Here is a 12,190-nt window from a genome sequence, read left to right as displayed (position 1 = left end):
AAAATTGATGAATCAAATAAATTGATATCAATGAACTCATGAGTGAACGAACGAATGGATATATAGATGGATGGATGGATGAATGAATGAATGAATGAACGAACGAATGAATGAATGAATGAATGAATGAATGAACGAACGATTGAATGAATGAATGAATATAAAAATTCTATATGGATAAATAAACAAACCAACCAATTAGCAATATTTAATAATAATAATGATGTAGACGAAGATATTTTATATTAGTCATCAATTTCCATTGTTTTGCAACAGGAATAGCGAGATTGACCGTCGCAACAAAGTGCTACAAGTGTGATTTCTGGCCAACCAACGGAACGGATGAGTCGTGTTTATACCCGAATGATTTTTCATCAGTATGGATGGACGGTATCGAGATTGTCGAGTGTGAACACGCTTGTTTCGTAAGTATGAATATTTCAGGAGATATAGTCATGTATGTAGATGTGTAGTGAGACACAAATTTGGTTAAATTTGAAATCCAAAACCAACCATGTGGGATAAAAAGTCAAGACCTCACCCCCATACACACACATATACCTAAACAAAAATCCTTTTTTTTAATATTCGTTCGGGGGCATAGAAACTTGTCTAAAGACTCGGGCCAATACGATTCTGTTGCCGGCAATAATTATATTTGATGTTCCCCCCAAGGCCAGTCAATATTTATATAATGATTTTTTTGCCATTTAATTTGCTGATATTTTTAGTTTTGCTTTAAATTTCGATTTTTTGTTGTTGGGGGCATCATTGGATAGCCAACGATATATTCTTTCAATATTTGAAATAAAAATATGATTTTGAAAATGACATTCAAGTCCCTTCTTGCGGGAACCTGACGCATTGTAAGTTCACTTGAACTTAGGAAACAAAATTCGACCATGATAAAGTTTTTTCGTTAACCCATCGTGTTTGACAAAATGTTTTACCCAATAATAATAATGATATGAAGAGTATTATATTTCAGTTCAATTCATTTTTATTTTTACTATCAGGTATCAAACAATTCACTCGGTGGACCTGAGACGATACACATCTCGCGTGGCTGCTACGAAGACGAATACTGTCCCGATATCTGCCTGATCGATCCCCTCGATGGGTGGGAGTCGTGTACGCACTGCTGCGACGACGACCTCTGCAACGATCTCATGCCCGAGGAGAACTTCGAGGACAGTACGTGGTGCTACGACTGCGGTAGCCACGACATCGATTGCGTGAACCCGTCGATGGAGACGACCGTGAGGACGACGTGCGACACGGCCTGCGAGGTCAATGAATCTAATTTTAAAGCTTCCTTTAACATGTTTAAAGAAACAACAAAATTCAAAATACATTATATCATTATATTATTTTGACAAATTGAAAAATGTGTAAAATGCATTGCAAATATTATGTTTCAAACGCGTCAGAAAGCGCTATAAAACCATTAAACTTGGCATTGAAATACTATTAAACATTTAAAAATATATATTTTTAAGCGCGCTTCGCACTTAAAATTATATATTATAATTCTTTCGTGCACAGCGCGCCGATAATTTGAGAAGCTATTTTCACTCAGATCCAGGCAGACCTCTTTTTTCCTTTCGGTATTCTCGCTCCTTCTTTTTGCCCATTTCTTCCCCTTTTTTCGCTTCTTGGAGAAATATTTAAGGGTAGTCGCTCCGTATCCCTCGACACGCGGCCCCTCGTTGAACTCATGTTATCTATTAAACCACTTTCCTCTCATCTTATTTTTTTACAGATGAATGTATACATCTCCGAACAAACGTCTGTAATGCGAGGTTGCGCCCTGAGTGAAGACGATTGCAACGATTGTGATGATAAAGAGGATTGCACGTTCTGCTGCGAGGGGTCGTTCTGTAATGACGCACCTCCTGACGTCATCGCACGGAAATCCAACTTGACGCAAGACTGCTTCTCGTGTTATTACAGCCCTGACGCATTCGAAGTGCAGGACAGCAGAGCGTGTGGCACTGAGTTCGATCCTAGTGGTGTGGGCGTCGAACTGGTGCAATGTTCGGGGGTTTGCAAGGTAGGTAAATGCCAAGGTTCATGCATGTTATTAATACATGTGTATTTGCATTTTGACATCGTATTTTTAAAACGCATAATTATAAAGACACCTATACATATCATACAAAATATATTAAGCACTTGGGGCGTAGCTGATGGGGTGTGAGATATAAGGACCTAAAGACCGTAACATGGCACGACTTAAGTTATCAGAGTAACATAGAAGTGAAATTCTCTTGAATTTTCGTACAAAAGGATACACAAGAAAGAAGTGAGGACTTCGCATCTTGACCGTGTTCGTTTAATTATTTTTTATTCCATCTCGGATTCTGCCTTTAATTTGGTTGGGTAAAGAATCGTCGTAGATGAAGTTATTTCATATTAATGTCATCACAAACATTGGCTTACAAAATTTATACCTGTTTGTTCACAACAAGAAAAAGATGAGAGGGGGAAGAAAGTAGGATGGATGGGTGCTGCAAAAAAGGAATGCAACTTTATGTTCTATCCTTGTTTTTTTTTTTTTAGATTATGAAACACAAATGATAAACAACGTCACTACTGAGTTTGATCGTCTTTAAAACATAAGAATGTTACTTATTTCTTGATTTTTTTTTTTCATTTCGTTTCAGAAAGTCGTTTCTGGCCAATCGATAGAGCGATCCTGTGTTCATAACTTGGAGGACTGTCACGCAGGGTGTCGAATATTCGGCTCATGCACATATTGCTGCGAAGGAAACAATTGTAATGCTGGACATCATAGTATACATATCAACAATTTATTACCATTTTTGGCAGCATTTTTTGTTTGCTTCATGATACAACGGCATCGGCAACTATTATAACACAACGTGAATGGTCACTTAGCGCATTTTGTATTCGTTATGTACTTTGATATTCGGCGTTTCGACGGACCTTAATGATAAAAATTGTCACGCTTTCCGACTGGAGATGCGCAACTATTATTAGATGGGGATGTTTGAAATCAGGGCATATATTTTCTTTTGAGATGCGATGTTGCTGTATTTGTTGTGCTGTAAAGGAGATGTTTTATAAGTGTAGACAGTTATCACTCAGCATTTCAACGGAACAACCTGCAACGGAACCATAATTGTGGAACGATAGCTTATTGACTTCACAGTCAAACAGTGTGATGGCGTTCCGGAAGTGACGACGGACAAGGTGGAAACCGGTCGGACGCACCGGCAACGTCAAAAGAACGTATAGACTGTAGAGTTGTATTCGTATCTCCTTTTCTATCAGTAGGACTATGCTTCAGTCATCACCTTATACTTGCCACCAGTTTCTTGATTTATAACAGCAGGAGTTCTACATAGAAATATATATATATTCTCCGGTGTCAAGTTATACTTTGGTCATTTGGGTTCAGCAGTATCAAAGAAAATGCCCCGACTACTGATTTATATTTATGATGAGTTGCAGCAAAAAGATACATATTGGGATGAAAATACAATATCTCTTAAACTGTATACATGTATGTGAAAGTATTTTTGCAATTAATTTGTGATCAATGAAATGGTCTTATGTTTTGTTAGTCATATTAGTTAGCTGCTTGCACTGAATGATTCGTATTGCATCCGGTTAATAATACAACCCCGGAATACAACATATGCTTTCAAGCTGAGATGTAAATGTACATGACAAACATTTTATCTTCCCAGGTGGTGTGTAATTGGGAAACCATCAGACACGATTATAGGGGATTTTCGCTCGGCAACACACGACGGATTAAAGAAACAGTAAATGGATTGATAATGCCGGTCAAATGACAATGATCAGTAAGGAAATCTTTGTCGAAAATCGGTGAACCGGAACAAGTTTCGTCCTAAGTTTCGGAGCTCACGAAAAATTGTAAATATGTCGTTTGTCCAGTGCCCAGGACGAAATTGCTATTTTGATTCACCAATTTCCGAGAAAAAAAAGGAGTTCCTTGTTGTTCATTGTCATGAAAAGCATTTGACAATACATTTTCTATGTTCTTGAATCCGTCGTGCAACGTGGAGAGAAAACTTCCATTGTTCTTATTGGCACGAGCGAACTGGCGTACAGATGGGGGCTCTTGCCCCCCTCCCCCCCCCAAAAAAAAAAAAAAGATAAAAGGGTGACATATGATATTATTTACTGAATATTATGTCAAAATGTATCACAAAATTTGATTTTTGTAATAAAAATTTCAAAATTTTTGCTCGCTTGCAAAGTTTACACGATACACCAAATCTAGCCCCCCTTATATATATATATTTTTTTTTTTTTTGGGGGGGGGGGGCTCATTACGCCACTGATGTTCACCTAATTAGTTGATGACAGGAACTTTCTTGCTTTTTTAAGGATTTTATTTCTCTAACAGTGTAGCGGCACATCTTGAGGTGAAATCTTGCTCCCAGTTCCCAATTGTGTTTTATTCCTGACCTCAACCAGAAATTACAGGTTGTACCCCAAAAATGTGAGTCTTTGCACATTATCTAGGGTGCAAATAGTTTTTGCCTTCAAAATGTGCAAATTGCACCTCCCCTGAAGGGTACAAATCTGCACCTAAATATGTGCAAGATGTAGCTAAATTACTGTATCCAAAAGGTGGGGAAAAAAACGTATTCTGGTGCAAAGTTACACCCCTGAAAGAAGCTCCCGGTGTGTGAGGATGCAAAATTTCCTCTTTTTTTTCTAAAGTGTGTATTCAGAAATAACCCGCTGTCCATCTTGCCTTATTTCACGACGGTACACTACTTTTAAAATATTAATTTATTGCTCTGTTATCATGGTTATGATAAATTGTGATGATCGTGATAATGGAGTGATGTTTTTAGCCCATCTATTTTTCTTTTGTTCATTCAGGAATAAAAAAAATGTTCGTCAAGAAAAGATATTCACAGTTTGAGATATTCAACAATTAGAAATAATTATTGTTTATAGATTGTGTATAAATTGATTTATTTGAATACTTAATTCCGGTGTGAAGGGCTGATATTTTTGTGCATTTGAACCGTCTAGATGAGTAGACTATGGCATCAACATTTTCCTACACTCTAAATTTCAAGGATTTGAAAAACAAATCCAGATCGACTGAATAGTGAATAGTGACCAGCCGAATACTCGATTTATTATTAATCTTGAGGATTAAATTTTCAATCTCAAAAGATTTGAATCCATATCTTTTAGCTTTATATTAAGATCTACAAAGTTTAAATATAAATCTAATATTCGGCTAGTGCACTATTCCATCCAATCAGGATTAATGTAATCCTTGAAATTTAGATAGAACACCCGGCTCTTAGTTGTACAGTCATTTCAATAATGTTTTCAAAAGCTGCGAAAAATATGTTTTTAAAACACCATCAACCCCCTCCCCCCCCCCCTCGAGAGTAAATTTCCAGGCATGCCAGATTTGAAAGTACACCCCCACACCCACACATTATGATTTACAAACCTGTCGGTCCCAAGGCCGTTCACATGCATGCCTACAGTTTTTCCCTCAGCGGAGCATTATGTACAGGAATTAAAAGATATATATATAAAAGCGAGAGCGAAGTGAGTGAGCGGACAAGAAAGCGCGATTTTGTCTGTTTTTTTTTTTTTTTTTTTTTTTTTTTTTTTCGTTCTTTCATTCTGGATCTGGGATCCTTTTATAAAGAGTTTAAAACTATGGTATATTTTTCATTATAGTAACTACCATAATCGGGACTCAACAGCAAATCACAACCAAGCTTTCCAAGGTAGTTACAATAATGGTGAAGTTATCATAGTTGTTAGACTTTGTGAAACAGGTCCCATTCTCTTTGAAGGTCGAAGGCGCCGCCTGACTAGACATTTGAAAGTCTGGAGATCGATCCCCGGCTACGTCACCTATGCCCGTGAGCAAGGTATTTTTTTAATCAACACTTCTCTTTTATCCTACATTCAAATGAATGGCAATGCTATATGCATTCATGGTAACTAGGCCTATGTGTGCACCTTTTAAAAATAATCTATTTGACATTTTATAAATTTTTGCAATATATGCACAAAAATAATATCCCAAAATATTGTGCGCCTCGAAATCTCTATTATCGTCAAACAAATATCATCTAAAACATTGCAGTGAACAATAAAATTGATAATGATACCACTTCGTAACATGGGCGGCGCCAGCGTATTTTGATGGGGGGGGGGGGGGGGGTGGGTTAAGACAACTCGAAGGTGATGTGTTTTTTTTAACTGAATAATAGCGAAATTGCAAAGTTAAACGCTCCTGTGTCCCGTCTTTATACAATGGGTTGTGATTAATCCGATCTATCTGAATTATAATGAAATCCATCAATGACATAATTTTCTCCTACAGCTGAAGTTTGGACAATGCATTTTTTGTAGAAAGAGAGAGAAACAAAGAAAGGAGCATACTAGATTGGTATAAATTGAAGATATAACGTTGCTGGCTATGCATAGTTGAAATTGATTGGATCAATCGCACCTCTGGAGCCCATGTCCGGATTCATAAAGACTTATTATAAAAACAAATGCACAATAGCTATAACCATTAGTAGCTTTTTCATAAGAAGTTTATGAAACGGCGTACAAATTTTTATTTTTGATATTTTTGTTTTTTTTTCCTCCCCCCCCCCTACTTCAAAACATGCAGTCCCTGTCCCTGCGCTATAACCCAAAAGGGTATTTTTTACCCAAAGTCAGTGGCGGATCAACGGGGATGTTAGGGCGTTTGACCCCCCCCCCCCCTTGGACTGCCAAGTTAAAAAAAAAGCAATGACTTACATTTTGGAGCCAACCCCAAATTACCTTAATTTCTTAGCGAACCTCCTTTTTTCGCTTGTAAAACATTCTCGGTACCAAAATGACCTTGAATTGGTATTGACACCCATTTTTTTTTTTTTTTTGCTTGTCAAATTTCTCGGTCAAATCTCCTTGGAAAAAAAGCTAGATCCGCCCCTGAAAGTCATACTCCATATTTGTGTTCAGGAATTATTTATTGCCTTTTATTAAATTCAGTATGTTTATCTTTTCTACCCTTATATCTACGCTCAAAATCAACCTGATCAGAGAGATTTAAAGATTTTTTTTAAAAGCAGTTATTAACTATATACATATTCTAGTTTACACAATAAAAGCACTGTTTAAAATAGGATCTTTGCAGTATAGTTGAAGAAAAAAAATTGTTTAATTTATTGAGGATTTATATTAAAATTTAAATCTGTAAAAACTGTCAAGTAACACTTTTGTAACACTGTAAACATAATAATAATATACAGCGTTGAATAAACATTTTAAACATCATTTTTACTGTGTCTATAGCACTTAAAATAATGAACATCTGAACCCTTCTCTACTTCATTTTATGAGATTTGTAATTTAGTTATCTAAATTTAGTTATCTGCTGAACATTACAAATCAAGAGAGACCTTTTATTTCCTGCGTGAATAAAACCAAGAATGGGTTGTGAATATGAGTGTCAATATCATGTTAGTATAGATACTCGTAATCGGTGAAATTGATTGGTTTGAAATAAATAGTCAGTCGCGATATTGTCGGAGTTGAAACTGTGTCTGGTATAAAGAGACATATTTTGTGATAAGCGCTATACAAATAATTTCAATTATTATTATTATTATTATTATCATTATTAGCGTTAATCGAAAGAAGAATCTTAGGAAAACTGTGATATGTAATATGTAATGTTATATTACAAAAGTTTTATAACCCAGTTAATAACAGGAGCTGCGGAACGGTTTTGAAAGTAGGAATGGGGGGGGGGGGGGGCTGACTCAGATCCAAGTACCTTACCGCCAAGAAGAACTTCCGCAAATCCCTTAGGCAGTCCTCTGCTAAGGTTAAACTCAACACAAGATTGGAGATTGAAGGTGCCCAATATCGTAATGCTCCTATTTTCTATAAGTTAGTCAACAAGCGAAAATCAAGTAATGCTCCAACTCAAAATCTAGCCTACTTAGAATATGACAACACACGCTTCACAGGAGAGCAGGTCATCGAAGGTTGGCAGAGATACTTCTCCATGCTCTCTGCCTGCTCTCTCAACCCAGCTGAAAGCCCTGTAGAAGACCCGGACATCAATCATTCCCCCTTCGTCGCCTCTCAGTCCTCTAGTTCCTGCCACTCCAAGGTAGCCTCCTTGTCATACCCACCCCTCCACTCAGGTACCGCCTCCACTCCTCAACAAGTTACTCTTACCCTGGAAGATATAGACAATGCAATAGCCTTACTCAGACCAAAGAAAGCCCCTGGATCGGATAACATAACCTCCAATCATGTCAAGCATTCAGGACCTATTACCCGCAGACTGCTTCTTCTTCTCATTCAATCTTGCATCAGAATTGGATACGTCCCCTCCTCTCTGAAAGATGCCCTCATTATTCCCTTGCACAAAGGCAAAGGTAAACCCATACATGATCCATCTAGTTACCGGGGTATCTCCCTTACCTCGTGCATGTCTAAACTGCTGGAGAATGTTCTGAAGCCCCATATTGAAAAGCCTCTCTCCTCTGTCAATGTTCCGGACGAGCTTCAATTCGGGTTCCAGGCAGGAAAGTCGTGTACTCTGACTTCTCTAACCCTCCAACTCTCAATCGAACTCAACATATCTGCTATGAACCCTACCTATCTTGCCCTTCTGGATGCAAATAAAGCCTTCGACTCTGTTTCTCATAGTGGCCTCGTCTCAAAACTTCAAGACACACCAATTCCATCCTCTGTACAATCTACTTTGAACGCCCTCTACCAAGGTGCTTCAAGCCGTGTCACCTGGAAAGGTTCTGTCAGTTCCTTCATCCCTCTAAACAAGGGTGTCAGACAAGGAGGAATACTCTCTCCCACGCTGTACAACGTATTCGTTGATGGCCTCATCAAGACTCTCCGGTACAAGGGGCTTGGCTGCACCTTCCAGAACAGATATGCAGGTGTAATTATCATTGCTGATGATGTTGCCCTTCTTGCAAGTTCTCCCACTGAACTTCAGCAAATGCTGAATGTCACAGATGAATATGCCACTCATTGGGAATACTCTATCAATCCCTCAAAAAGTGCCATCCTCATCTTCAAGTCAAAGCGCAGCATCCACCCATCCTGCCAATTCTTCATTGACGGTGACAGAATCAGAGAGGTCTCTCATCATCCCCACCTTGGCATCACCAAATCAACCATCCCGTATGACCACACTCAACACATAATCACCAAGGGATACAACACCCTCTTCGCCATCATCGGTAGCAACAGCAGCAATAACCTCTTCCTCCCCCACACCCTTGCGAAGCTCTGGAAAACTTTCTGCCTACCCCGAATGACCTATGGCTCACAGCTCCTGTGTTTCACTCAATCCTCACTCAACAAACTTGACTCTGCCCAACACTCCCTTTTCAAGAAACTCTTGGGTCTACCGAGATCTGCCCCCAATATCTCTATCTTCCTGTTAACTGACCTACTTCACCTCTCCCGCGAGATTGAACTGAACACTTTCCTTCTGATAGGACAGCTCTTCAACATCGACCATAGTAGATTTGAATTTCGCTCATTCCTCCATGCCCTCTCCATCAAGACTCCTACTATCATCTACTGGAATAAACTGCTCTCTTAGTACAACCTTCCCTCACTCACCTCTCTCCTATCTGAAGATTTCTCATACCACCGCTGGAAAACTCTGTGCAGGAGTAAAGTGTATGATGCCCAAATGGAAGAAGCCAGAGTGTGCATTGAGAAATTCTCATCCCTCAGCCTATGGAGTAACCTCTCAATGCTCCCCAAGATATCGTCACTTTACCCCTCTTCACTACCGACCCATCTTCGATCAGCTGTGATCTTACGCGCTCAGCTGCTTACGTCCACCTATCCCACACAACGACGCCTAGTCACTATCGGGAAGAGCACAGACCCAACCTGCAAGCTCTGCTCTCTAGAGGAAGAAACCACTACCCACTTTCTTGCCTCATGTCCAGTCCTTTTGACGCAGCGTCTGGACCTACTACAGCATGTTGAGAACCTTGACTTGCCTGCACACATCCTAAATGATTTCACTGGAAATGACCCCCTCATCCTTGCATCCTCCATCCTCTTTCCCTCACACTCTCTGCCCTCCTCTTCTGCTTCCTCTCTGACATGTCACTGCCTAAGATACATCTTAAAAATCCACCTATGTCGACAGCACCATCAAGAAAGGACCTGAACTTTGCGGCTTGCCGCCGATCTCCGAAGACCGGAGGAAGGAAATATACAAGATGCAAAAAATCATAATCAGATGGTAATTTTTACGGTTTTTGGAAAAAAGTTCGGGGGCTGAAGCCCCCCGTTTCCGCGGCCCCTGTATTGTGTGAGCAAAACGAATTTCCATGTAGACATTAAAATGAAATTGAATTGAATTGAACTGAATTCATAATTTTTTTTCGCTTTAATGTCACCCGTCTCAGAACTTGACTGCTGCCCTCTATCGACTTATTTGCGAATATTTTTCACGACTTTTCTAATTCTGACATAAGTTTTGAGCCGTGATTTCGTGTTTCACTTCTCTTGAAAACTTAGCATCCGGTTGTTTATGGGCAATGATCAATGGAGTTAACATAAATTAACGATTCTAATACAATAAAAAGAGCGCTGTCGGCTTGGAGAAGGACGTTTTTGTAACTTACTCTTGATTTGTTGTAGCAGACTGAAAAATAATCTCTGTCTCGCTCTGTTCACTCGATAAGTTCAGCGTGAGTGATTGTGCCTCGCCCTCACTGCATAGCACGGTCGCCTCAACCTCACCGCCTGGCTGAGCCGCCTATAGTGTGTCGAGTTCCCACGGTCGCGATCATCAGCTGTTCTTCAAGTCATAACCCGTGTGCTGCGCCCCTGTGCAAGTACACTGTCTTGAATTGTGAGATTTCGGCGAAGAAATCACTAAAATAAACCAACATGAGGGAGTATAAAGTCGTCGTTTTAGGAAGTGGAGGAGTGGGCAAAAGTGCCCTGACAGTGCAGTTTGTTTCGGGAAACTTTGTCGAAAAGTACGACCCAACAATCGAGGATTTTTATCGCAAAGCCATCGAAGTTGAAAACACCATGGCTATCTTGGAAATTTTGGATACGGCCGGAACAGAACAGTTTGCGTCAATGAGGGATTTATACATCAGAAACGGGCAAGGTTTTCTTGTAGTTTACAGTGTTACGAGCAAACAGTCCTTCGGAGATGTTCTTAATATTCGTGAGCAGATTGTCAGAGTTAAAGGAACTGATCGAGTCCCCATGGTTCTTGTTGGAAATAAAGCAGATTTGGAGCAAGAGCGGCAGGTTCCCACCAGTGAAGGGATGATCCTCGCCAACCGATGGGGCGTGCCCTTCTATGAGAGCTCCGCTAAGAGCACACAGAATGTGAACGATGTATTCGCCGATTGTGTGGTGGAAATCATGCATATACTGGCGCCCCACAAGCAAGCCAGCGGGGGCTGTTGTTCCAAGTGTGTTTTATTGTGATTTATTTCTTTTCTACATAAGGTGAGTAGAGTCAAACCCTCTTTTTTGTCCTATTAAAGAAATTGGGAACCTCCGTTCACTTTGTAAAGCACTCTTCATCGATTCACATTTGAATTGTGTAACGCATACAAAATGGACGAGTGGTTCCCAAAACCACGATTTGGTTGACCCTCTGTGGTATTTTACATGAGAAAATTAAGTTGAAAAAAATTATTATCCTGGGAGTCATGCGTTAAACAGGTAAATTGCATACTGTGGTTCCTGACCTGGGTTTAATTTGATTCAAGTTCCACATGTAGAACATCATTGACATTGAGAAATGATTGATGAGGCTTAGGCTTAGGCTTAGCCTTAGCCTTATTGAGATGAGGAAGGGGCAATGCTACTGACACTGTACAGCCAGGGGGAAGGGGTGCCGGGTGGGACAGGGGCAAGTGCCCTAGTATAATTCCCCCCCCCCCATTAAATCTACACTTGTAGGCCTAGAAGTAAACAAAAAGAGAAGAAAGAAAACAAAAAGGAGATGAAAGAAGATCAATTACAAGAGTATGAAAAAAAGTTCTGTTGAGTTGAGGTGTACATGTATGCGAATGACACAGTAAATATTACGTTGCAGATTATGGCTTAAACATGCAATGTTGTTGTTAATCAACTTTTTTACTGCTGTAATGGACTTCACAATTAAAAATTA

The 12,190-nt window shown here is 39.6% G+C and overlaps 2 protein-coding genes across 2 annotated transcripts; both read left to right on the top strand.

The window, feature by feature from the left end:
• The first annotated feature begins 281 nt into the window (after positions 1-281).
• Positions 282-4,996, top strand: LOC129278807 (uncharacterized). The gene is made up of 4 exons (XM_054914941.2): positions 282-425; positions 1,017-1,289; positions 1,763-2,053; positions 2,667-4,996. The coding sequence occupies exons 1-4, from the start codon at positions 384-386 to the stop codon at positions 2,877-2,879; spliced, it is 819 nt and encodes a 272-aa protein (XP_054770916.2). The 5' UTR covers positions 282-383; the 3' UTR covers positions 2,880-4,996.
• A 5,516-nt stretch (positions 4,997-10,512) lies between these two features.
• On the top strand, positions 10,513-11,555 carry LOC129279644 (ras-related protein Rap-2c-like). The gene has a single exon (XM_054915744.2). The coding sequence runs from the start codon at positions 10,942-10,944 to the stop codon at positions 11,497-11,499; it is 558 nt and encodes a 185-aa protein (XP_054771719.1). The 5' UTR covers positions 10,513-10,941; the 3' UTR covers positions 11,500-11,555.
• The last annotated feature ends 635 nt before the right edge of the window (positions 11,556-12,190 follow it).

Source organism: Lytechinus pictus, chromosome 16 (genome assembly GCF_037042905.1).
Source record: "Lytechinus pictus isolate F3 Inbred chromosome 16, Lp3.0, whole genome shotgun sequence".
Taxonomy (NCBI): Eukaryota; Metazoa; Echinodermata; class Echinoidea; order Temnopleuroida; family Toxopneustidae; genus Lytechinus; species Lytechinus pictus.
Note: the sequence above shows the minus strand (reverse complement) of the source record. Positions and strands in the feature narration are given on the sequence as shown.

What these genes read in the sequence shown, in the direction of transcription:
- LOC129278807 (XM_054914941.2), top strand. Translation starts at nt 384, where the DNA reads ATGGACGGTATCGAGATTGTCGAGTGTGAACACGCTTGTTTC. An exon ending in AGTGTGAACACGCTTGTTTC is followed by an intron (nt 426 to 1,016) that starts GTAAGTATGAAT and finishes TTTTACTATCAG; the next exon opens with GTATCAAACAATTCACTCGG. An exon ending in CGTGCGACACGGCCTGCGAG is followed by an intron (nt 1,290 to 1,762) that starts GTCAATGAATCT and finishes ATTTTTTTACAG; the next exon opens with ATGAATGTATACATCTCCGA.
- LOC129279644 (XM_054915744.2), top strand. Translation starts at nt 10,942, where the DNA reads ATGAGGGAGTATAAAGTCGTCGTTTTAGGAAGTGGAGGAGTGGGCAAA.